This window comes from Myiozetetes cayanensis, unplaced genomic scaffold, assembly GCF_022539395.1.
Source record: "Myiozetetes cayanensis isolate MyiCay16 unplaced genomic scaffold, myiCay2020 scf21, whole genome shotgun sequence".
Taxonomy (NCBI): domain Eukaryota; kingdom Metazoa; phylum Chordata; class Aves; order Passeriformes; family Tyrannidae; genus Myiozetetes; species Myiozetetes cayanensis.
The window spans coordinates 3,828,930-3,850,112 of NW_026087423.1; the positions used below are offsets into that span (position 1 = coordinate 3,828,930).

Here is a 21,183-nt window from a genome sequence, read left to right on the forward strand (position 1 = left end):
CCAGTTAAAATTCAAGTATCAGATGTCTGGGGAAAACGTTTCCTTTCTACATCCAATCTGTGCTGACAGAGAACGCCCAAGTTTAAATTTCCAAGATGCAGATGAAGAGCACTGCAGATACAATACTGCAGTATTAGTCAGCTTATGTAGGGCACAGATACTGCAAAAGTAGTTCAAGGGAGAAATATTAAATCCCATACACACAGCGAGCTCCTATTTAACATGAAAAGCTTTGGTAAAACCCCCTCCATTTCTGATGTGGGATTTTTTCTCTCTGTTTTCTCAGTATCTCTTCGCTTTTACACTTTTGTTTCATTTTAAATTATTGGCCAAGTATTTCCAGGCTTCAACCACTATCCCTATCTATGTAGCAGGAGAAAGAAAGCTTTATCTGAGATGATAAATGTTCTATTTATACAGTAGCTGGTATTGACCAACATTATGGAATATATCTCAGCCTTTCAGCAATGAATGATAAATTTTATTATCCACATTATAAGGAGGTTGGGTCTGTCTTAGGTCTCATGGTAACCAGAGAAATTAACCTCCACTAAATCACATTGCACAACTACATTCCAAAGAACTTTGAAAATAAGGGAAAATCATTTGGGAATATAACATGACTTGTCCAACAAAGTGCTACGGAAACTACTGCCTTTCTCTTTTGCAGAAGTGGAAAAAATAATCAGATATTAATTTAATTAAGCACTGTAGGAAATCTTGAAGGACTGAAAATATTTCCACTTTTCTCTGGAAGTGGATTCAAATGTTAACGAACTTGCACTTACTATGGCAATAAATTGCATAGTGGAGACACTGAATTATCACTGAGATGTTCAGCACTGAAGTGCTGTTCAACGTGGTCAACTGCCACTGCTCAGCTGTGACAGTGACATGTCAGTCCCACCTCTGCACATCTGACTGGCAGCTGAACGGCAAGGGGAGAACTGAACTACGGGGGTGAGGGACCAAACAGAACTCCACATTTCCCTTAAAAATATACACCATCTACCACAGCAGCTTTTGTTGAGTTAGATGATGAACAGCCTCAAAGCCTGGGTGAACCACCTCTAGCGCTGGAGCACAGCACATGCTGTGAGACAACCTGAGCCAGCCCAGCCCCCAAAGGACACACAGCAACCCTCCTCTTCTCTGCTGTTATCATCAGTGCAGTGGCACAAGCACTTGGGCACCCCCCTCTGAAGCAGATTCTGGAAGTGATCTGGATTAAAACTTATCTCTATTAATACAAGAAAAAAAGGTTTATTTTTAACTCAGATCATATTCTCGCACTGTAGAAATAGTGGTGCTTGCCCTCATGTTAGAGAGTGGAAAGAAGTGCTCCTTCTACAACCATGCTGTAATAAAATATTCATGAACTGCAGCACTACACAGCAAACAAGTAGAGGCCACGGGCACTTCACTGCTGAGATCACAGATAACAAGCAATTATTTTGTCTTTCTACTTAGTCTCGCTGAATCCCTTATGCTAAGTAGTGTTGAAAGGTAGGAGCTGTCCTTGGCAAAGATGAGCCTTAATTTCACTGCTATTATTTCTGTATGAACCATTTTAAGAAAAAATACTGCTATTTTCTTTCTACACTTACTACACTTGTAACATCACCTCTACTACTACCAGCACACACACACAAAAAAAACCCTTAAGGTTTTTCATATCTATGAAGAGTTATCTGATTAAAATAAAAAAAAGTGAAGTCTCACTTAGAAAATATTATACAATCTTTGAAAACTAAACCAGCTTACAGTTATTGGAGGGGGGCAGAATGTCAGCAGGATGTACCGTATCTACCATCCCTCTTACCTGGCTCTCCCTTGCCAGTTCGGCTGGGGATGGTGTGGGCATGCAGCAAGCTGACAACTCTGTTCAGAGCAGTGGGCAGCTCTTCCTGGCACCAGGACTCATCCAACTCACATTCTGGTTTCATCAGCCGCAAGGTCACGTGGCTCACCAAAGTACCTGGAATGAAAGAATGAAGAATCCGTGAGAGGACTGAACCCAAAGATTTCTCGAGAGGAGAATCCCCAGGAACAGACTCAAGAACTGTAACAGAGCTCAGAGCAACAGCCAGGCTGCAAAGAGGCACAGAGAGGAGGGCCAGCCCCAGGGCTGACAGGGGACAGCTTTCTTCACAGCACATCCTCTAAACTCTGCCCAGGGGAGATGGTCCCACAGTGACCAACTGCTCCTCAGAGCTGGTCACAATGACCAGACAACTCCTTGTCTTTGGTCCCAGCCCTATCCAGAAGTCGTATCTCTGGGAAATCACATCATCTCCCTAAGAACTGTTCCAGGTGGGTTTTCCTCTTGTCTTTTCTTGGTTCTGATCCACAGCTTGTAAGAGAAAGAATTTTCACTGCCCTGCCACAATAATAATGCACCTTGCCCTTAAATAGCAACTGCAAATACTAACCAAAGGTTTTCAGTCGAGCAGGCATGACACAGGAAGCTAAGGAAAGAAAAAGTTTCTTAATCCTTGGAGCAGCCAAAGGAGATCGAAAAAGTGGCAAGAAGGAACTGATGAGACCAGGGATGTACTGAGTGAGACCAGGAGGCTTTTTCTTTATAACAGTGTCCAGGAGTCCTAGAGCTGTTTCCAGCTCACTGTCAAGCTGTAAGAGAAACAATTCAAAAGGTTACCATAAAAAAACTCCATTGGGAAAAAACCCCAGGTTGTTAAATCTATTTTCTAATAAAAGAAACAAATAGGTGATTGCCAGATATTCTCTATGTTACACCATTTCCCTTTCATCAAAATTACTTGGCTCAAGGGAGCTGCAAAGATGTTGCAAAAAATACAATCAAAACTCACCTCCTTCAACCGTTTTCTTATCTGAGCCTCCCTTTCCAGCTGGGCATGCATCAGCTCCTTCTGCTTGCTTGTCAGCTGCACCTCATCCTTTATTCCTTTCTTCTTCTTTATCTCCTGCAGTAGAGAGCCATGGGCATCATTAGGCTACAGTTATTAACACCAGCCCCTCAATTAGGTAGAGAAGAAAGCTGAACACACTGAGGTTCTTTGCAGTTTACTTTTAAAACAGTATCAAAATATGCTTCCAAATATATCCCTCTTGAGGAAAGACACAAAATGGAAATCAGCAGGTTAACAACACTTGAATGTCCCATTAGCAGCATAAGTTTCTCCCATGTTTAAATTGGTCACAAATTATTCAATATCATTAAAAAGAGCTGTCCTCCCCAGAGCAAAGAGAAGTCAACCTTTAATAAAAGAATGTTCCAGTCAACCTGGTAAATTCCCCTCATTTAACCAAGTTCTTCCCCCCACCCACACCCACTGCCCTGGCCAGGATGAACAGAACTGCTGATGACAAGATGGAAGCACCTATGGAATAACTCTTACTGGGACACACTGGCACAAGACACGTTGAACCAGAGATGAGGAGGAAAAACAGGTACTAGCAAGTAGTAAGTGCTCTCACAAACAGGTAGAATAGCACATCAAAATACAAATATAACAGAGAAGAAATGGATACATACAGATACAAGAGAAGACAACATTTAACTATTCAAAGAAGGTCAGAGAATCTTTTCCACGCATATGCCAGAAGCCATGCAACAAACACAGATGAGTTGCAGTGAAGGTTCTGATCAGCCTGGCTTTCCTGTTCTCATCAACTCACCTCCTTCAGCTCCAGCTCAATGATTTGTTCCTTGAAGGAATAAGCTTTATTTTCCCTCTTCATGTTAGCCTTTTTCATGCTATCCTGTTGAGCACTGAGAAGGAAAAGTAGAGAAAAGAATCATCACTGATCTGGACTGAGATCCAGACACAAAAATCTGGGAACTCCTGTCCAGAAAAAGCATCTGACACACCCAGTCACCCACTGGAAAGATGCCAGCAGTGCTCAATCCCCAGGTGCACAGAGACAAGAAATTTAAGTCTTACCTCTGTATTATAGACTTGTCATACAGTTCTCCCTCGGGTGTCTTCATGATGGCGAATTCCTCTCGAGTAACCTGGCACAGAGCTGGATTCTCCATTGATGCTGTGATAGTGCTGATGAGCTGGGGGAGAACTCTACCAGGTGAAAGCAGAGAGAGAGATCCCACTGCATTCATAGATGACTGTCAGGGAAACGAAGGAAAAAACATAATCAGAATTCCTTAAAATTGTCTCCAAGAAGTATACCCTGCTGAGGCAGCTCCCATTATGTTCCAATCCCTAATTCCTTGTTTAGTGGGTACTTGAATCTTATCTAAAATTCTACTCAGCTGCTGGTACATTCTTTCTCCCTTAAATCCCACCTCCTTTTCACCAGAGGTGTTCTCTTTGAACCTGCCTTTTCCCCACTTTTTAGACAGATGTCCTTCCTTACAGACCAGTTAGTACTGAACTCCTCCAGAAAATTCTCCTGTTCCAAGGTATGTCCCAAAACTAACACAAGGAAAGCAGGAATTAACCACCTGGTTCTCTGGAGTGTAGGCAGTGATCCTGGGCAAGATGTCATTCAGGTGTTTGCTGATGAAGTCTTTGGGATCTATCTTCATCTTGATGAGGAGGGCTGGCCAAAGTCCGGGCTGCACTGCCACTGGCAAGGAGAATAAATGAGCATAATAAAGATGAAGCAGGTTGCTGATACAATGAAATAAAGATGGACAATAAACCCCCATACACTGACCATCAGGGTCTTATCCCTGCTCTTACCTACAGAAGGATGATGGCTCACCAGCAGCATCTCCAGGGCCAGCTTCTCGGGCTCAAAGGAATCCACATCAAGCCCTGCCACGCTTGAGATGACACAGAGAGCCTCAAGAAGCACTCGGGGGGGAATGTACGTCCTTCCCAGCTCCGACAGCTCTCCCGACTCCGTCACCAGCACCTCGTGAGGCAGAACCTGGGTGGACAACACCAAACCTTCCTGAGCCCTGAGCACTTCCCCACAGGAACAGCAGACTGAATGCCAACAATCACCTCCCTGTCAGTAACAAACCCCTGAAGTTTCCAAAGGAAACAAGGGATAAAGGATAACAGCAAAACCAGAGCACAGAGATGAGTGACAGAAAGATTAGGCATGGAGGACTATAGTCAGTTTGGCAAGCTGGGGTAAAATAAAACTAAAATGATCACTTCTGGCAAAGAAGACTTTGGAAAAGGTTGAGCCAGCTGGCTGAGAACAGTATGCCCGACTTCTGCAGTCTAATTTTACCCAGTATCTTTTCAAAAATACTTTGTTCAGGCTGTGTCTGTTACATGGGAAGATTATTTACCAAGTCCCAGCCTTGCTACCTAATCAATGCAACTTAATCTATTACACAACTTGACACGGTGCTGCCCCAGCAGCAAGCCCAATAATACACCGCTCAGTGTTTCCTCTTTTATTTTTCATTTTAGTTGCCATTAAAGTATTTTTATTACATTTGTTTTAAATAGGCAGCCCGAGCTATAAGCCAGGACAAAGGAACCAGAATACAAAGAAAGGAATTAAGCATTTGGTCTTCCAGCAGGGATTAAATTTGCATTAAAATAATAGAAAGCCATGGAAAACTACAGCTTCCTCCCCAAATAATTTAGAATAATATGGTTTTTTGTACATATATAGAAGACTAGGTACACTACAGACATTGATGCTGTAATATGCAGTAATCCAGTAACAAATGGCAATCCAGGAGAACATCTGGAGCTGAATAATCTTCACATCAGGCTGTATGTCAATACTAACAGCAAATCTAGGGCAGGGAGGTGACTGGCAGTACACAAACAGCTGCCTGGGCAGAGATCAACCTTCTTGGTTACTCACCTTGTGAGAACTGAGAACCGCTTTGAGCTCCTCCAAGAGCCCATAGGCCAGCTTGTACCCTCCCAGAGAGGACAGGAGCTTCTTAACTGTTTGGTGGGCCTGCCTGCGAACGTGCCAGGTCCGACTCAGCAGGACGGCAACGAGGGCACGGTGATACTGCCTGAAAACACACAAACACACGGGGGTAGCCAGGGAGGCAGCTCTGCAAACCAGCTGCCCACCAAAGCACCAAGAGGTGCCCACACCAGCACTCTGGGATCAGACAGATCTGTGGCAGAAGTGACCTCTACGTACTGAACTTTACTTTCCGGCAGCCGCTGGGCGTGATCCAAGAGCAGGCGCTCTGTCAGCTGCAGCACCGTGCACATGGCTGTGGGAAAAGACAAATATTTAAAATAGCATGGAACTTCATAAGGAAGCAGTTTGGTTTTTTTTACCTGAAAACAAACAAACAGCAAGCAGGACACGGTAAAATAGCTCCGCAAGCTGAGCCTCTACATAATCTTCTCAGTGAAGCTACAGATAAATCCAGCTCAGGTCTGCCAAGACTGGGAACAGAACCGTGATTTCATAGAAGTGCTGTTAGCTGGAACCCAGGACAATTTTCCCGACCACTGTGTGTGACCTATTTTGGTTTAGGTTGACAGAGCAAAGCAAATGATAAACACCACACTCACTGCACCAATACTTTAATTCCTGAGCCCTCCCCAAACAGCTTCAGTGACACGAAATGAGTACTGAGTGTCAGCTGTCACTGGGCCCTTTGGTTTGTGAATGGATGCTCAACCACATCATAAAAGCAGGAGCAGAAGCCCTGAACCACGGGGTGGGTTATAACCCCCTAAGCAGGGATCTGACATCCAAGGTATCGAGATTTGGGCACGTTAATGATGTCACAGCTGGATGGCTTTGCCTAAATCAGCAACAACAAACCATGACAGTATTTACTCTCAGCATTAGTTCTTGGATCTAACATCCTAAGGGACCATTCCAAAATTTTCCAAATCACGCTGTTTCAGGATATTTGCAGACTTAGGAGGGAAAATGAACGGATACACACACTGCCTTCAGAAAACAGGGACTGCAGGAAGCAAAGGAGAAATTACATTTCCCATTTAGAAAACTTTACCTATTGTACCTATGTACAGAAGATAAATGAATTCATTTCAGAGAAATGATTAATGAACTCTTTTTCAAAACTTCCAGTTTACAATGTAGGTAGTCAGTAATGTTTTCTGTTGGGCACATTCCATTAATTTTTTTTTCAATTAATCTTTAAACACAAGAGATCAAAACAGAGCACAGACACACTAATTTATAGCCCAATTCAATTCTATCTGTTATTACTCTTCCCCCACATTTCTTAAGATTTTCACCTACATTTTTTATTCTCCTGCCTTATTTTACTTTCTCCCATCTTACTGTAAATTTTAGACTTTTCCACATCGCTCAGATTGGCTGCACCTCTTTACTTACAAATGGGAACACCACTCTGACACATTTTGTATTGGAATGATAAATGTGTGATAACAGGTTTGTCAAGAAATAAACTAATTCATTGTCAAGCTTAGACTACAACTAGTCTAGGTGTACTTCTGAAGAGTACACTGTTCATTTTAATCTGAAACTGAATCCTCCAAGGATCACAGAACAGGGCTAACAAAAACATTAGTTCTTGGAAGTACTAAGAAACAGACTTAAACAGCAACTGGATATACAATAACTGCCAATTTACCTTCCTCTGATGCAGACTGCAAGAACTTCTCAGATGTAAAAATTTGTTTTTTCTCATCCAGAATCAGCTGCCAGAAACCACTCAGCTTAGACTCTGACAGGAAAAGAACAGATGTCTATCAAGGATGTTTCAAAATAAGTCAGAATCACCAGTGTACATAAAATACAGTCAAATTCTGTCTCCTGAAATCCCTCAAGTTCCCTCTAAGCCTTACTTGTCTTCAGTTCTAAAGCCTCTCATCTCTCCCATTCAGAACTATAAACATGCCCAAAAACCACCTGCTGACAAAAATGTATTTCTCTGCCTTGGAAATGTGAAATGTAAAGTCTGATTCACCTTAATCTTTCATAGGACAAACCATACTAAACATGAAGGAAAGGAGGGAAGTGGTGTGTTGCTTTTGGTAGAACACACCTGGTTTTTATATCCTGACAGATGTATGAACTCAGACACTTCCTCATGCATTCCAAAACATTACCCAAATAACAATCAAGTAATTTTTTCGATACATCGATCAACTCCTACCATGTAAGGTTTGAGTGAACATCTTCTGTCAGAATGAAGAGGAATATTGCCCTAACTGAATGGAAGCTGGAATTTGCAAAGCCATGGAAGAGCAAGAATTCTTCACTGAATGAGACAGGAATTAATCTTTCCTTGGTTTACAAAATAGCAATGATTTTCTACGAAGACACTGTACACAGATTAGGGAATAGTATCCCCTGCACATTGTCAGGAAGAAGCATTAATCCTCAGAACCTGTTTATATTGGATTCTGCCAGATGTTTTGTGACCTTACCAGTTTGTCCCTCAATTACAGACATCCTGCAGATCAACAAAGCTGCAGCAACTCCTTCAGTTACCATGGGAACCTGAGTACTTTGAGATGCTGCTTTTTCTACTGTCTGGATGAGCATTGGCAGCAAGTCCATTCCCTGCAATAATGTGTCACCTGAGGAGACAAAAGAGACAGGTTACAAAACAACATGGTTGGAAAGTGGTTCTTCTGCTGTCATGAGACAAGGAAAGGAATCAGACACGCACTGGGGGGGGATTCTGAATCTCCCAGAGTATTTGCCAGTCACTACCATTAAACTGTGAAAAGCTAGATGGTAACCACTTCAGTCCTTCCCTCACAGACAGAACAGTCCCACCTCAATACCAGTTCCTGTTCATGGGATGCAAAAGAAAATGCTAATTCAGTTACATTAAAGGAATTAGTTCAAATCACAGGAAGTCTGACTTCAAAGATGAATGTTTCCCTAAGAGAGGGAAAGTACATTCCTGGCAAGCCATGACCATCTGTTCCACTTCAAACATTCAGAAGTTAAGGAATCCCAGAAGTCTAACAACTGTGGATGAAATGCTGCAGTCAAAGTGGATAGGACCAACAGATGAAAATCTCAAGAGGATCACCAAAAGATAATAATTTTTTAAGTTCTTAATTTCAAACACAATAATTTAATTTCTTTTTTTAAAGCTTCCAAGAGTCAAAGACACAGACCAAGATTTCAGTGAGCTGGGTGCTATATAAAACAAAAGCATGGTCCCTGAGCTAGAAATCTGACCATTTAAGTGTAAGACAAAAATAAAGCTGCCCAGTTTTACCTTTGAAGGAGGCCAGCATGCACTGCAGATAGGCATGTCTCACAGCTGATGTCGAGGTTTTAAGGCTGAAGGCTTTCTTGAGCCATTCCACCAGCTTTTTAGGAACCTCTGTGGTGAACCGAACACACCAAAGAGCCAGCACAGAGACTGCATGAACCAACGTGCCCTCGTGCACTAGGGAAGAAACACAGAGCTCATGTCAGTTCAGCAACTGCACAGGGCACAGGAACATAAACCAGAAAGCAGGTAATGATGTCAGAATGCAAGAAAAGAGCACGAGTGCTCCTGACAGGCACTGTGTCCATGTGGCTGCTCATCACAACAGGGCAACACACTCCATAGCACAGCAGCCACGAATCCAGATTTATCCTGAATTACAGGCCATGTGGAAATCTTGCTCAAGATAAAAGCAGCTTAGCAAACACACAACAAAGGCAAGAGATCTCACCTTCTTGCTGCAGGAAAGGGATGAAAAGCTCAGCCATGGTTCCACTCAGAGCTTGACTGGAGGGTCCAGAAACCACATGGTGACTAAGGCTGCCAATCCCTGAAAGGACAGAATTCTCTCAGCAGTTCCCAAACTACCAGCACAAAATCTAAAGCCAATCAAGAATGACCCTTCACATTTCAATCACTGCACAGACATCTTTTCTCTTGTCACTACCTCTGGATGTCACATCCACCAGGTACTAACACTGCAGGATCTCTGTCTTCATTTCTACTCAGGAAACAAGTCTTCTTTGAATAAAATATTTGGCCACCCAGCCAATTACTTTCTTTGAATAGAAAGCCAGGAACTGGTAGGTGGCATCCAGCACCCTCTGTGGCTTCATCTACAGCCAATTCAGAGAGACAGGCAGGGAACCCTGAAGGCTGAAGCACAGATCCCTCCCATTCAGCCTTCTGCTGAATTTCTTTCACCAGAAAAGCAGTTTTCTTCTAGGATCCTCACCTGAAAGGACGCTCATCTTCTGAGCAACAACTGTCAGCTTCCCCTCTGAGCCTGCCAACAAGAAACACATGTGTGACAAGTGACTTACAGACAACTGCTGTGTGCTACATCGAGAATCTTCTCCAAAATACAACAGCTTGCCCCATTATCCCTGAGCCAGGTTGAGCCACCCCTGCCATACGAGCAGCAAAAGACAACAGAAAATACAATACACAGACTCCTTGAGGCTGTCACACCTGTATTCATCCCCACTGCTTATCCTACAATTTACTCACCCCCTAAGATGGCAAAAAGGTGTTTGCCCAGCGACTCCACAGCTGAAGGATCGCTACACTGCCGAGCCAGGTTCCTCAGTGCCACAACCGCTTCATCCATCAGCTGCACACTGTTGGATTTCAGATGACCTGGAAGATAATGCACAAGCTCAGAGTTCCTGATGACAAACTGCATAAAAGCTGCAAGGCAAGGACATATCTTTACACCTGGCTTAACTCTGCTTCTGGAACCGTCACGTGAACTATTCCAGTTCCAAGTTACAGCATCATCCTCCCTCCCATGTAAAACCACCTCTTCATCAGTAATGAAGCTGTTATAGGTGTAGCCAGAAAGTTAAGGAAAGCTTTATTCTGAAGTCATCATTCCCTCCAAAAGTGAGAGCACTTACTGGCCAGTCCTTTCACAATGTCTAGAGCGTACTGGCTGAGATCCAGGTTCACAGACACGAGCAAGCAAGAGATTGCTGAACACAGAAGAGATAATGGCACATTACATTCTGTTAAGTAACTGTTTTTAGCATTTTAATATACCCTTCCCCACAATACACATCAAGAGAGCCAGGGAAGTAAGGAGTAGGAATAAAAAAAAACCTACTGAAATTGATGCCCAGTGAACAGATTAATTCAGTATTATTCTTAGCACTCGGCTGTGAAATCCCATCCTTGGTGCAAACAGTAGCTATCACATACCCTGACACTTGGGATCACATCACAAATGTCGCTTCTCCACCTCTAACCCACAGATTCCAGACAATCCCGCTGCCTGCACTCGCAGGACCAGCAGCACAGTCCAGAGAGACGCTGCCCCAACAGCTCCAGACCTCTAAGGAACAGCTCTTCAGGCTCCTTGACAGAGCAACACACAGAGACAACACACTCACTTTCAATGACATTCTCAGGACTCCGAAGCAGGGACTTCTGCAGAGTTGGCAAAACCGAGTCCTTGAACTCGGCGTGGGACACGTAGCGCAGGAGCGGGGAACAGCTGTCCTGCAAAGGAACAGAGCGTCAGCACCGCCGCCCGCGCTGCCACGGCACAAAGCACAGCACCTCCGCAGCAGTGGCTCACCAGCACGTGCTTCTGGGGCTTTGTCTTGCTCATAAGGATGGTCTTCAAGTAGAAATCCAGGAGAGCACTCTGAGCAAGCAGAAACACTGGGTTACAGCCACATCACAACCTGTACACAGCTCCCAGCATGCTGTCAGGAAACCAGGCTGGACACCCCACCTCCTTCTCCTCTGGAAGGCTGCCCTACTGCTGGCACAGCAGCTTTGCTTCCACCCTCACCTAAGTCGGCCAAGCAGAAGTCACTGCTCTCTGCTCTATCCTGAGCCCCACACTCAAACCACACTGAGAGCTACCTGCTGCCTTTCATTCCCACAACAGGGAGAACGCAGGAAGCTGCAGTGCTGGCAATCCACAGAAATGCCCAGGCAACACCAAACAGCCACACATCTGGCACCTCCTCTAAAGCTCCTCTAAAGGCAGAAGTGCAGAACTACTGAATATATACGGTGAAACATGGGCAGATGCAAAGTAGCAGCCTCACTGAGACATCTGTTCAGCCCCTTCTCCATGATGACAAGTGGTGCTTCTTGTTCCCCCAAAAACCCAGCAGTACAACGGACGTACCTTGTATCGTTTAATAATATCCAGCTCCTTCTGGGCTGTGCAAAACTGCACCACAAGTCCCAGCATCGCAGCATAACTCTGGTTTGGTTCAAGTCCAAGAATGACAGACAGGTACTGATCCACCAGATCCTGGTTCTGAAGAGAAAAGGAGCAAGGCATGTTAACACCAGAGAATCCAGAACAGCTACTGAGTGTGGTACAGAAGGTTCACATCACCTCTTTCCACAGCCTGTTCAGCTTCTTCACGGCCCCATCCACCGCCTGCTTATGAGAACCTCCCAGGACTTCCAAAAGGAGCAAACACTGAACCTGCCACCTGCCAAGGGCAACAGCCAAGAAAACCTTCATGCACTTGCTTCTCAGAGAGCTCATATCAAATAAGACATGCCAAATGCCAGTGATTAAGAAAATCTGCTTAAGAAAATATCCTTAGGTCATGTAAGTTCTTCCCACAAGCTGCCATTCCTTTCATCCCACATGCACCTCTTTGCAGAACCATGAGTAACAGTTTGGGAAACTCCACCTTTGAAAGCAGAAATTTATATCAGATTACATCCCTTCTTAAAATGTGTTTCAACTATAACCCGAGGTGCTGTCAGCGTGGTCACAGGTTCGTGTTGTTAAAGGAGGTGAAAAGAAAGTAAAAAGCTACTTGATACTGTGTGACAGAATCTCACACTTCAAGGGAGGCACAAGGACTTCATGCCACGCTGCAGATACACCTTGGAAGCACCAGCAGCCACCTCTGTATGCACAGCTGCAAGACTGCCCCTCTCTCATGCTTTATACATCTCCTGCTTTCTCCAGCAGAACAGGAGAGATCAAAATACACCAGATTCCCACATAAACCTGGATTTTAACTTCCTGTTATCACTTACATTCAGAATTATTTGCCATGTTTCAGCAACTTAAAGACATTAGAAATATTTAAGTCCTTCTCTCCAAAGGGATACTTCTGCAAACCAAAAAGAACTTACCAGTTTTTTCCATGTTTCTCCCTGTCTCTTGTCAGGTGTTGGAAAGACTGTGCGTACAAGCAGGCATGTCCAGGAGAGCGCCAGCAGAGCTGCAGATCCACTGCTCTTACTGTTGTACAAACAGGATAGAGGTAAATCTACATCTACTAGACCATAACAGACCCATCTTTGCCTGTATCAGAACAGCACCTGACTGACAGGCAATTCTGTCACACAAGAATGCAGCTGAAGCCTTAGCTTTTAAAGGAAATTATCAGCCCTCAGAAGCTGTTTCAGCTCTGGTTTGACACTCAGAGCTTCCAAATGGCACACCAGAGGACAAGTCTTGCCTGCTGGGAATGAGAAACCTCAGCAGGAGAAAGAGACCATTTCTGGATCTTCCCAGCGGCATTACAGAAATGAGAGTTAAATAATTTACCAACTGAGAGTGCCCAAAAAGTGACTCAAGATTTCTCACCTGCTGCTCAACTTTACTGTCAAAAGCTTCCCAGCCTTAGATTGCCAAATCTTCCCTCAGCTCACATTCCCTCCTGGCACACTGCTTGGTTCTGGTTTCTGCCAACTCTCACCCCCTCCCCTCAGCTCCAGGTACCAGATCCCACCTCGCAGCTCCCTGAGGATCCTCACCCCCTTTAGACCTGTACCTCAAAGTGAAAAAATGTACATAATGCCCTTGTACACAAGGCCAGCCACCACGACTGAAGGGTGAATATCCCATCACTGCAAGCCTTGAAACCAAGATCAGGGATTTTTCTAAAGCTGCACTTAGTTCAGCCACAGAAGCACTATAGGATGGCACCCTGTGTCAGCTGGCCTGTGTCAGCTCAGCAGTACCCTAAGTCAGCCTTTGGAACCACAGCTGCTTCCAGAAGTTACCACAAGAGAAGAGCTGCTTGTTGCTCAGCTCAGCCTCCAATTTCATTATCTCCCTGTCTATACTAAGGGATTGAATTCCACCAGCTGAAGACCGGATGGGTAAGGAAATCCCCTCTCCTAATCATTCTGGAGACTGTTTCTTGATAAAAGATCTGAGCTTTAACAAAAGCAAAGTAACTCAAACCCAATCCACCAGCACTAATACCAGGATGCTTTCCCAGAAGACAAGACAGAGGTAAGAGAGGAACATCTGAATGGCATTAACAGCTTTGTCTCCAAAGTTTTTTAACACGTCTGCCAAGCAGCAGCAGAAGAACCACTCTGAACACAGGAGCAACTACCAGCAACCCAGAACCATTTCCACACAAAGCAACTCATGCAGCACCTGGGAGCTCCAGCCTTGCCGCCGATCCCTGAGGACTGCAGGGAGTGCAGGAGGTTTCTCGCTGTTGCCTCGGGCTGGGACTCTGCGAGCTGCTGAAGGGCCGACTGCAGCGCTCTGCGGGACGCTGCATCCCTGCAGGGACAAACGAGAGTCAGTGAGCGTCACAAACCTGCCAACATCACACAGAGCACTCTCTGTGGAGATAGTAACTAGTCTATCCTTTCTGTTCCAAAAAACTGGAAAAGTTTCTGGCAGAATGCTCCATTCCCTTCCCCAAGCGACAACAGTTATGTGGAGGCTCTCCAGCATGTTGCAGAAGAAAACAGGTTCTGAGCAGCTCCTCTACAATACACCATGACTTAATCCTATCTAAAAGTGTCTGAAAGGCATCTAAAAGACACCTCAGTCTTGCTTCACAGGGACATGGGTGTTTACTCTTGCAAACTGAACCACAGGACGAAAGTTTTAATTTCAAAATTAAAGGTGAAAAGCAAGGCAGGTGTTGCAAAACTTTAATGTCAAACCTACCCTGAGAGCCGAATTACAAGATGACACCCTTCAGTGTCACACACATCTCTGTGACGCTGCATGCTAACATTTTCAGATGCTTCAGTCTAATTAATAAACATGTAAATACTGACAGATTAAATCATACAGCCTTTCCACATCAATTTACTCACCGGTATCGATGCAGAGTAAGGCAGAAGAGTTTGCAAAGGCCTTTCACTGCACCCTCTGGAAGATCTGTAACAATGTATTTCAAAATATTTCTTCATAAATTGATGAGCTCTTAATCTTTAACACAAGCACAATTCACAACTGAAATCAGTTAACTGCTCACTTCACATCTGTGAAACTGCTTGCAAGTAAAAGTTCACTCTTTCTGTACATTTTATGCATATTTTTTAAAATAATGGCAAAAATGGGAACACGTGGAATACAGCCATCTTCAGAAAATGAGAGAAATAAGAAAGTTTTAAAAAATTTGCTTCAGCTGTTTTATTAAGACCACCTGAAACCTTCTACACTCCCCTCCCCAGACATGTATCTAAATACTCCATGAGCATTAAAAAAACAGACTGAGTCAGGAGAGAAACAGACAACTGAAGCATTAATGAAGAACTAATACACACAATGCTACAACTACTGACTGGAAAAAGCACACGTGCCAAAAACCAGGGTTCTGTGCTACCTACAAACTCCACACTTGGCATTAACACTGTGATGGAGCACAGGATCCAAATGCTGCCAGCCCTCCCCACACACAAACACCCCTGACACAGCCCTTGAAACAAAACATTTTAACATTCTCCTCCACCCTGGTAAGCAGGACAATGTCCCCCAAGCTCTCACCTTTCCCAGAAATGCATTTTCCCAGCTCGCTGAGGATCTCTCTCCGTTCCTTCACACTGGCTGTAGTTACTTTTACGGCAAAGCGCTTCAGTGTGTCAGAAATCTGAAACCACAAAGAGCAAACAACATCAGATTGCCTTTGATATCAACCCACAGAACACAAACCAGGCAAGTACAACATGTCATCTGCTGCCACACGACCTCTTAGTGCCCAAACGTTGGGCATCCATGGTCTCATCTGCTGGGGAAGGGTCACTTGGCATCACACACCATGAAACTCCGTTCCCTTGCCTGAAGGGTGACTGCTCTGTTTGTTAACCTGTCCCCCTGGCACAGTGCTCATGCTCTCTAAGAGACACTTACCCCTCTAGAAGTAACACAGAGTAAGAGCTAACACAAATAACCTGGAGCACAGGACCTTTGAAAGCCAAAAATAATGCACTACAAGGACTCAGAGGAGCTTTCCCTGTACGTTATAGCCTAAAGCCCAGGCAGCCCTGCCAATGAGACTCCAAACTGCAGACAGCCCAGGGTGACTGTAACTGCCCAATCTGAAAAGCTGACCTGCGGTTCCAGGTGTCAGTAGTTGTGAAATTGTGCGCTGGCACGTCCTCTTTTCCAAAATTAACAAGCACATTGCAGGGATTTTGTCAGCTGGACTTGCCAGATTAGAAGAGGTTGTGTCTTGCTACCAAAGCCCTCCACGTGCCATCAGCCGTGTCCAAGGTTACCCAAGCAAAACAAAAAATCACATCACACAACCCAAAGGGTTTTTTATGCCTGTGTTAATGTGTGCTGGGATCTGCTGGAGGGAGGGGACTGAGACCACTAACCTCTGCATTTACATAAACCAAAACACAGCTCTGCAGGGAGGGCTTTTAAAATCCTGCTCTTAAATTCAGTAACTTTATATCTTAGCAATAATCATCATATTTGGGGAGGGCAGCAAACGAGAATGTCTTTAGAAACTCATCAAAACTGTTCCTTCTCCCCTGAGTCTTTTTCAAAGAGTTTCTCAGGAACTGCTTTCAGTGAAGTTTTTTGCTGACACACTGAAAGGCTAATCCTGCTCAGCAGCTACCTGGGATTTAGGGACCATCCACACCTCCCTGAGCCTGTGACCACTTCACACCCCCAGCTCTCCTTAAAACTGGCTGGAAGCAGGGCTGCACCCCTGAACAGCAAGGACTGGGTCGAGCTGTGGAGGACAACCAACAATTGACAAAACCAGAAGCCATTAAGGAGCTGCTCTGCCTTCAAACCTTCCAATACAGGAGTTCATCCTATGCAAACTCAAACCAAGCTGTGCTTACTCAAGGTGTTTAATCACAAGCAGGCAGATGTACAGACAGGAAAAACGTGTTTAAATTCTCCCAACAGCCTAGAAACTGAAATTACAAATTATGTACAGGACTTCCCCAGCATCTCAGTGACTTAGAGAAACTGCACAAACCCCGACTCCCCAGTCACCACTGAGAAGCAGCTGGGACAGGCTTCACCCAATTGCTTTTTACTTTTATTAGGATTTTTATGTACACACACGCTACAGAGCCAGCCTACAAGCAATGCTGCTGCAAGCAAATACAGACGACAAAAAGGTAATATAATAAAACAAGTTAGGAGGACCTAACTTGAGAAGAGCGGGGTTTGCCTTGGGAACATCCCAAGCCCATCAGGGTTAAACAGGCGGTCCCGGGCGGCTCGGGCACGGGGAGCGGGCACACCGGGCTGCCCCGGCGGGGGGGCGGTGAGAACCGGGGGGCACCGGGGCAGAACGGCGGCCCCGCCGAGCCCACCGAGCCCCGCAGGGGTCGCAGCCGGCGTTGATCGGGACAGCAACGGCGGCTCCCCAGCCGAGCAGCGCCGGCGGCGGGCGGGCCCTTCCCGCGGGCCGGGCACGGCCGCTGCGGGCCCACCACGGCCCCGGGCACCGCGCCGGGCTCCGCCGCCGGGCCGGGGGCGCAGCGGGGCGGGAGCGGCCCCGGGCGGAGCCCCCGCCACACTGCCCTGCCCTGCCCTGCCCGGGCCGGCGCGGCCCGTCCCGCACTCACCTGCGTGTCAGCCGCCATCGCTCCGCCGCGACCCCGGAACCGGTAGCGGCTTCCGGGGCGGGCCCGGCACCGGGCGATGGGCGCTGCCCGCCGGGCCCGGGAGCCGCGGCTGCTCCGCACGGCGGGACCCGACCCGGGGAGCAGGCACGGACCAGCTGCGGGCGAGGGGGCTGCTCAGCCCGGCCGGGAAGGGCTGAGCGCATGGGGCTACAGGAACAACCGCTCCCCTGCAGCTCCTCGGCCCGAGGAACAACCCCTGCAGTACACTGGCCACCTCGGGTTACGTTTTTCCCAACCCCAAGTGATGTGGAGGCTACACCATCAACACAGGCACGCATGAAGGTGTAAAATAGCTTTTTATTTCTTCCATTAGGCCAACTGTGACACAGACAGACAGAGGGTGGCTGCTGTTAGTCAAAGAGACCAAATCCCATGTCCTCGTCAGACTCCTCCGACTCCTCCTTTGCCGCCTCCTTCGCCGGAGCGGCGGCTGCGGCAGCAGCAGGGGCAGCTGCTTCAGCAACCACAGGCATGGCTGCCACGAAGGCAGAGGGGTCTGCCAGGAAGGCCTTCACCTGCAAGGGAGAGGGAGAAAAAGGTAAACTCACAGGAAACAAAACACTTGGAAGGACCAAACCTTTGCAATGGCAAAGGCAGCACTTGCAGCTTGCCAGGAGCCAAAGAGGCATTTATCACTGCCAGTTATGAAGAGCCAAAGGCACTTCAGCTACACCGAAGCCGTTACCTTTTCAGCCAGGGGGAAGGTGTAGTCGGTCTCCACGGCCACGGCCAGGACACGCTTGTACCCGTTGATGATGGAGTGGGGCACAGAAGCAATGGTTGGGTACCCAATTTGCAGACAGATGCTGGCAACGTTACGAACACCCTGCAGAGAGAGAGACAGACTCGTGTTTCTGTGCTCTGGGGAACAACCCGGACTTGAAACCACGGCAGATGGCCAGGTGATGACTTCTACACTGCCAACAGGAGGGACAATCAAGGCATGAAGATTTAAATGTCACTGATCTGTGCTCTCTGGTGATCAGTGACAGAACCCAAGGGAATGACATGGAGCTGTGTCAGGGGAGGTTTAAGTCGAATACTAAGAAAAGATTCCCCCCAGAGAGGGTGGTTGGGCACTGAACAGGCTCCCCAGGACGTGGTCACAGCCCCAAACCTGCCAGAGCTCAAGAAGTGTTGGGACAATGCTCTCAAGTTCAAGGTGGTATTGCTGGGGTGTCCTGTGCTTGGGCCAGGAGTTGGACTTCATGATTCCAGCTCAGGATATCCTATGATTCCAAACAGCCTCGAGCACCTTTTGAAGCAGCATCAGATGAACAATCCCACAAAAAGTACCCCCTGACACGCTGTCTCTGCAGGGCACCAGGGAGAGCTCCTGGCTCTGCAGGACCTTACAGAAAATACCAGAAAATGCCCTTCACTCTGGGGCAGTGCACAAAGGATGGGGTGCTCACCTCCAGGAAGCGCTTGTGCAAGGTCTCCTCGGTGATGTCCAGCACCTCAGGGTTGTAAATGCTGCCATTATCAAAGACCTGCTGGATCACCAACCCAAAGGAGAACGGGGAGATGTTCAGCATGTTGAGCAGGGTGGCTTCGCTGGCACCCACTTTGTCTCCAGTCTTGATGAGCTGCACATCGCTCTGAGGAAATCAGGGGAAAAGGAGTGAATACACACAAAGAGATTCCAGTACATCAGTTCAAGGGGACACAAACACAAATGGTCAAAATGGAGCAAATGAGCCCAACAAATACACTCCACGTTCACTCCACAAGCCAGGCCAGACACTCTCCTTCCAGTCCCCGAAGTGCAGCAGTCACACTGCTCAGACAGTATCTCAGAATTAATGGGAGCTTTGGCCTTCACAGCAACCTCAGCTGCCATAGTCAGGGCCCCCAGTCAAAAAGCAGCTTTGAAAACCACAGCACGCAGCTCACTGACCAGAATTTCAATGGTCCCTCTGGAAATCTTCGTGGTGATGCCCAAAGCCTGGAAAAATGAGGTCTTCTCTGGCCCAAGGCCCGTGTTCTGGGCTGGCACAGTCACATCACAAGGAGCAATAGCACCGGCACGGGCAGCAGCTGGCACCTGAGAGAGAGGAGAAGCTGCAGGAGTGCTCACCTTAGATCTTGTGGGATCATCTCCTTCCTGACACACTGCTCCAGGAAGGACAGCACCCAAGCACACACCAGTGACGCACCTGAACTTAAACAGTTTGTCTAAGGCTGCGTGGGCCAATTCCATAATGACAGCCCAGAGACGTGGTGAGGGCTGATCTCCCCTACCTTGTTAGCCAGCAGCATGTCCCGGATCTCGGTCAGATCCTCCTTGGTGAAGACAAAGCCCACATTCCCACGGATGTGAGGCAGCAGCCTGAAGTGAAGACGACAGCATTCAGTTCCATTTCTCAGACAACATTCCCTCCTCCCAGGCAGAGCACCCCGAAGTGCCCTCAGGCAGCAGTACTCACTTTTCTAGGGCAGGGTTGTTCTCCAGGTGACCACGAATAGCTTTGCGCATCATCGTGTTCTTCCCCATCAGCACAACGGCCTTCCCACGCAGGGACATGCGGATCTGCTGCATCTGCTTGGATCCCACATTGTCAGCGCCCACAATGAAACATTTTGGGTAATCATCCAGGAGTTGCTGTAACAAAAGGAACTCTGTAGCTATGCAAAGACATCCAGACCAGTGTACAGAGCAACATTAAAAACCTCCACATGTTAAAATGCACAAAAAGGCTGTCAGAAGTTTCAGAGTGCTGAGCTCCAGCTCAGGCTGCGCATTTCACTCAGCCATCGAGTCACATCCCTGAACATGTCGCTTCTGCAACCACCGCAGCAGATTCTCACAGGAATAACTATATGGACCGTCTTAATATCTTCGTAATGCCACGTAATCCTTCCTTAAGCAGACACCCTACAGCACCCATCTCTTTAAAAAAGCCCCCACAGCCCGGCCTTCCCGCCTCCCGCTGCCCCGCGCCGACACTCACGATGATTTTCATAAAATAGTTGGACTTCCACGTAGCCCTGTCTTCCCTGGGCATCTCGGCGGTGCTCCAAGGATCGCCCGGTGGGTTTAAAGACGAGATGGGACCTGCCAGAGAGAAGCACGGCTCAGGTGGGTCCGCACCATTCCCTTTCCTTCCCTCCTCCCCACAGTCCGGCCGCGGCCCAGGACCCCGAGTACACCCCGGGTACACTCCGGGTACACCCCGGGTCCACCCCGGGTCCGCTCCCCTCCGTCGCGGCCGCCCCGCCCCGCCCGTGCCCGGAGCCGCCGCGCCGCGCCCGCACCTCCACGAGGGCTCCGGGAAAGAAGGGCCGCGGGGCGGGCCCAACTCCTTTTATACCGCGGCTCACGCCCAATCACAGCGAGCCGCGGCGCTGCCTCCCCTCCGTCCATTGGCCGCCCGCCGCGTCAGTCACCCGAGCGGCGCGTGACGCCAGCGGAAGGCGCGCGGCAGCCGCGCGCGGGCGGGCGGCGGCGCCCCCTGGCGGCGGGAGGAGCGCAGCGCCCCCCTCAGCCCCGCCCTGAG

At 47.4% G+C, this 21,183-nt stretch overlaps 2 protein-coding genes across 4 annotated transcripts in view; both read right to left on the minus strand.

Annotated features, from left to right (window-relative positions):
• Positions 1-17,655, minus strand: part of GCN1 (GCN1 activator of EIF2AK4) — a 40,233-nt gene extending 22,578 nt beyond the window's left edge. For 2 of the 3 annotated variants that reach the window (XM_050318456.1, XM_050318455.1), the window contains exons 1-20: positions 12,198-12,344; positions 11,982-12,116; positions 11,418-11,486; positions 11,230-11,338; positions 10,738-10,812; positions 10,349-10,477; positions 10,074-10,124; positions 9,570-9,668; positions 9,122-9,295; positions 8,313-8,465; positions 7,514-7,606; positions 6,073-6,148; positions 5,779-5,938; positions 4,686-4,875; positions 4,445-4,569; positions 3,927-4,105; positions 3,661-3,754; positions 2,832-2,945; positions 2,433-2,631; positions 1,823-1,978 (exon numbers count right to left, since the gene is read on the minus strand). In XM_050318456.1, the coding sequence (XP_050174413.1) occupies positions 1,823-1,978; positions 2,433-2,631; positions 2,832-2,945; positions 3,661-3,754; positions 3,927-4,105; positions 4,445-4,569; positions 4,686-4,875; positions 5,779-5,938; positions 6,073-6,148; positions 7,514-7,606; positions 8,313-8,465; positions 9,122-9,295; positions 9,570-9,668; positions 10,074-10,124; positions 10,349-10,477; positions 10,738-10,812; positions 11,230-11,338; positions 11,418-11,486; positions 11,982-12,116; positions 12,198-12,329 (2,512 nt within the window). In that variant the 5' untranslated portion in view covers positions 12,330-12,344. Of the gene's footprint in view, positions 1-1,822; positions 1,979-2,432; positions 2,632-2,831; positions 2,946-3,660; positions 3,755-3,926; positions 4,106-4,444; positions 4,570-4,685; positions 4,876-5,778; positions 5,939-6,072; positions 6,149-7,513; positions 7,607-8,312; positions 8,466-9,121; positions 9,296-9,569; positions 9,669-10,073; positions 10,125-10,348; positions 10,478-10,737; positions 10,813-11,229; positions 11,339-11,417; positions 11,487-11,981; positions 12,117-12,197; positions 12,345-12,934; positions 13,068-14,219; positions 14,352-14,899; positions 14,964-15,572; positions 15,676-17,623 lie in introns of those variants that run through there. The other variant, XM_050318457.1, reaches the window with a different exon arrangement.
• A 305-nt stretch (positions 17,656-17,960) lies between these two features.
• RPLP0 (ribosomal protein lateral stalk subunit P0) lies at positions 17,961-20,972 on the minus strand. The gene is made up of 8 exons (XM_050318109.1): positions 20,942-20,972; positions 20,638-20,741; positions 20,113-20,288; positions 19,928-20,015; positions 19,584-19,730; positions 19,099-19,284; positions 18,369-18,509; positions 17,961-18,198 (listed from the first exon to the last, which is right to left on the minus strand). The coding sequence occupies exons 2-8, from the start codon at positions 20,689-20,691 to the stop codon at positions 18,034-18,036; spliced, it is 957 nt and encodes a 318-aa protein (XP_050174066.1). The 5' UTR covers positions 20,692-20,741; positions 20,942-20,972; the 3' UTR covers positions 17,961-18,033.
• Positions 20,973-21,183: the final 211 nt, after the last annotated feature.

Coding starts and splice junctions, on each gene's coding strand:
- RPLP0 (XM_050318109.1), bottom strand. CDS start 20,691: ATGCCCAGGGAAGACAGGGCTACGTGGAAGTCCAACTATTTTATGAAA. Junction 19,731..19,927: donor ACATGCTGCTGGCTAACAAG/GTAGGGGAGATC, acceptor CCTCTCTCTCAG/GTGCCAGCTGCTGCCCGTGC. Junction 19,285..19,583: donor GAGGGACCATTGAAATTCTG/GTCAGTGAGCTG, acceptor TGATTTCCTCAG/AGCGATGTGCAGCTCATCAA.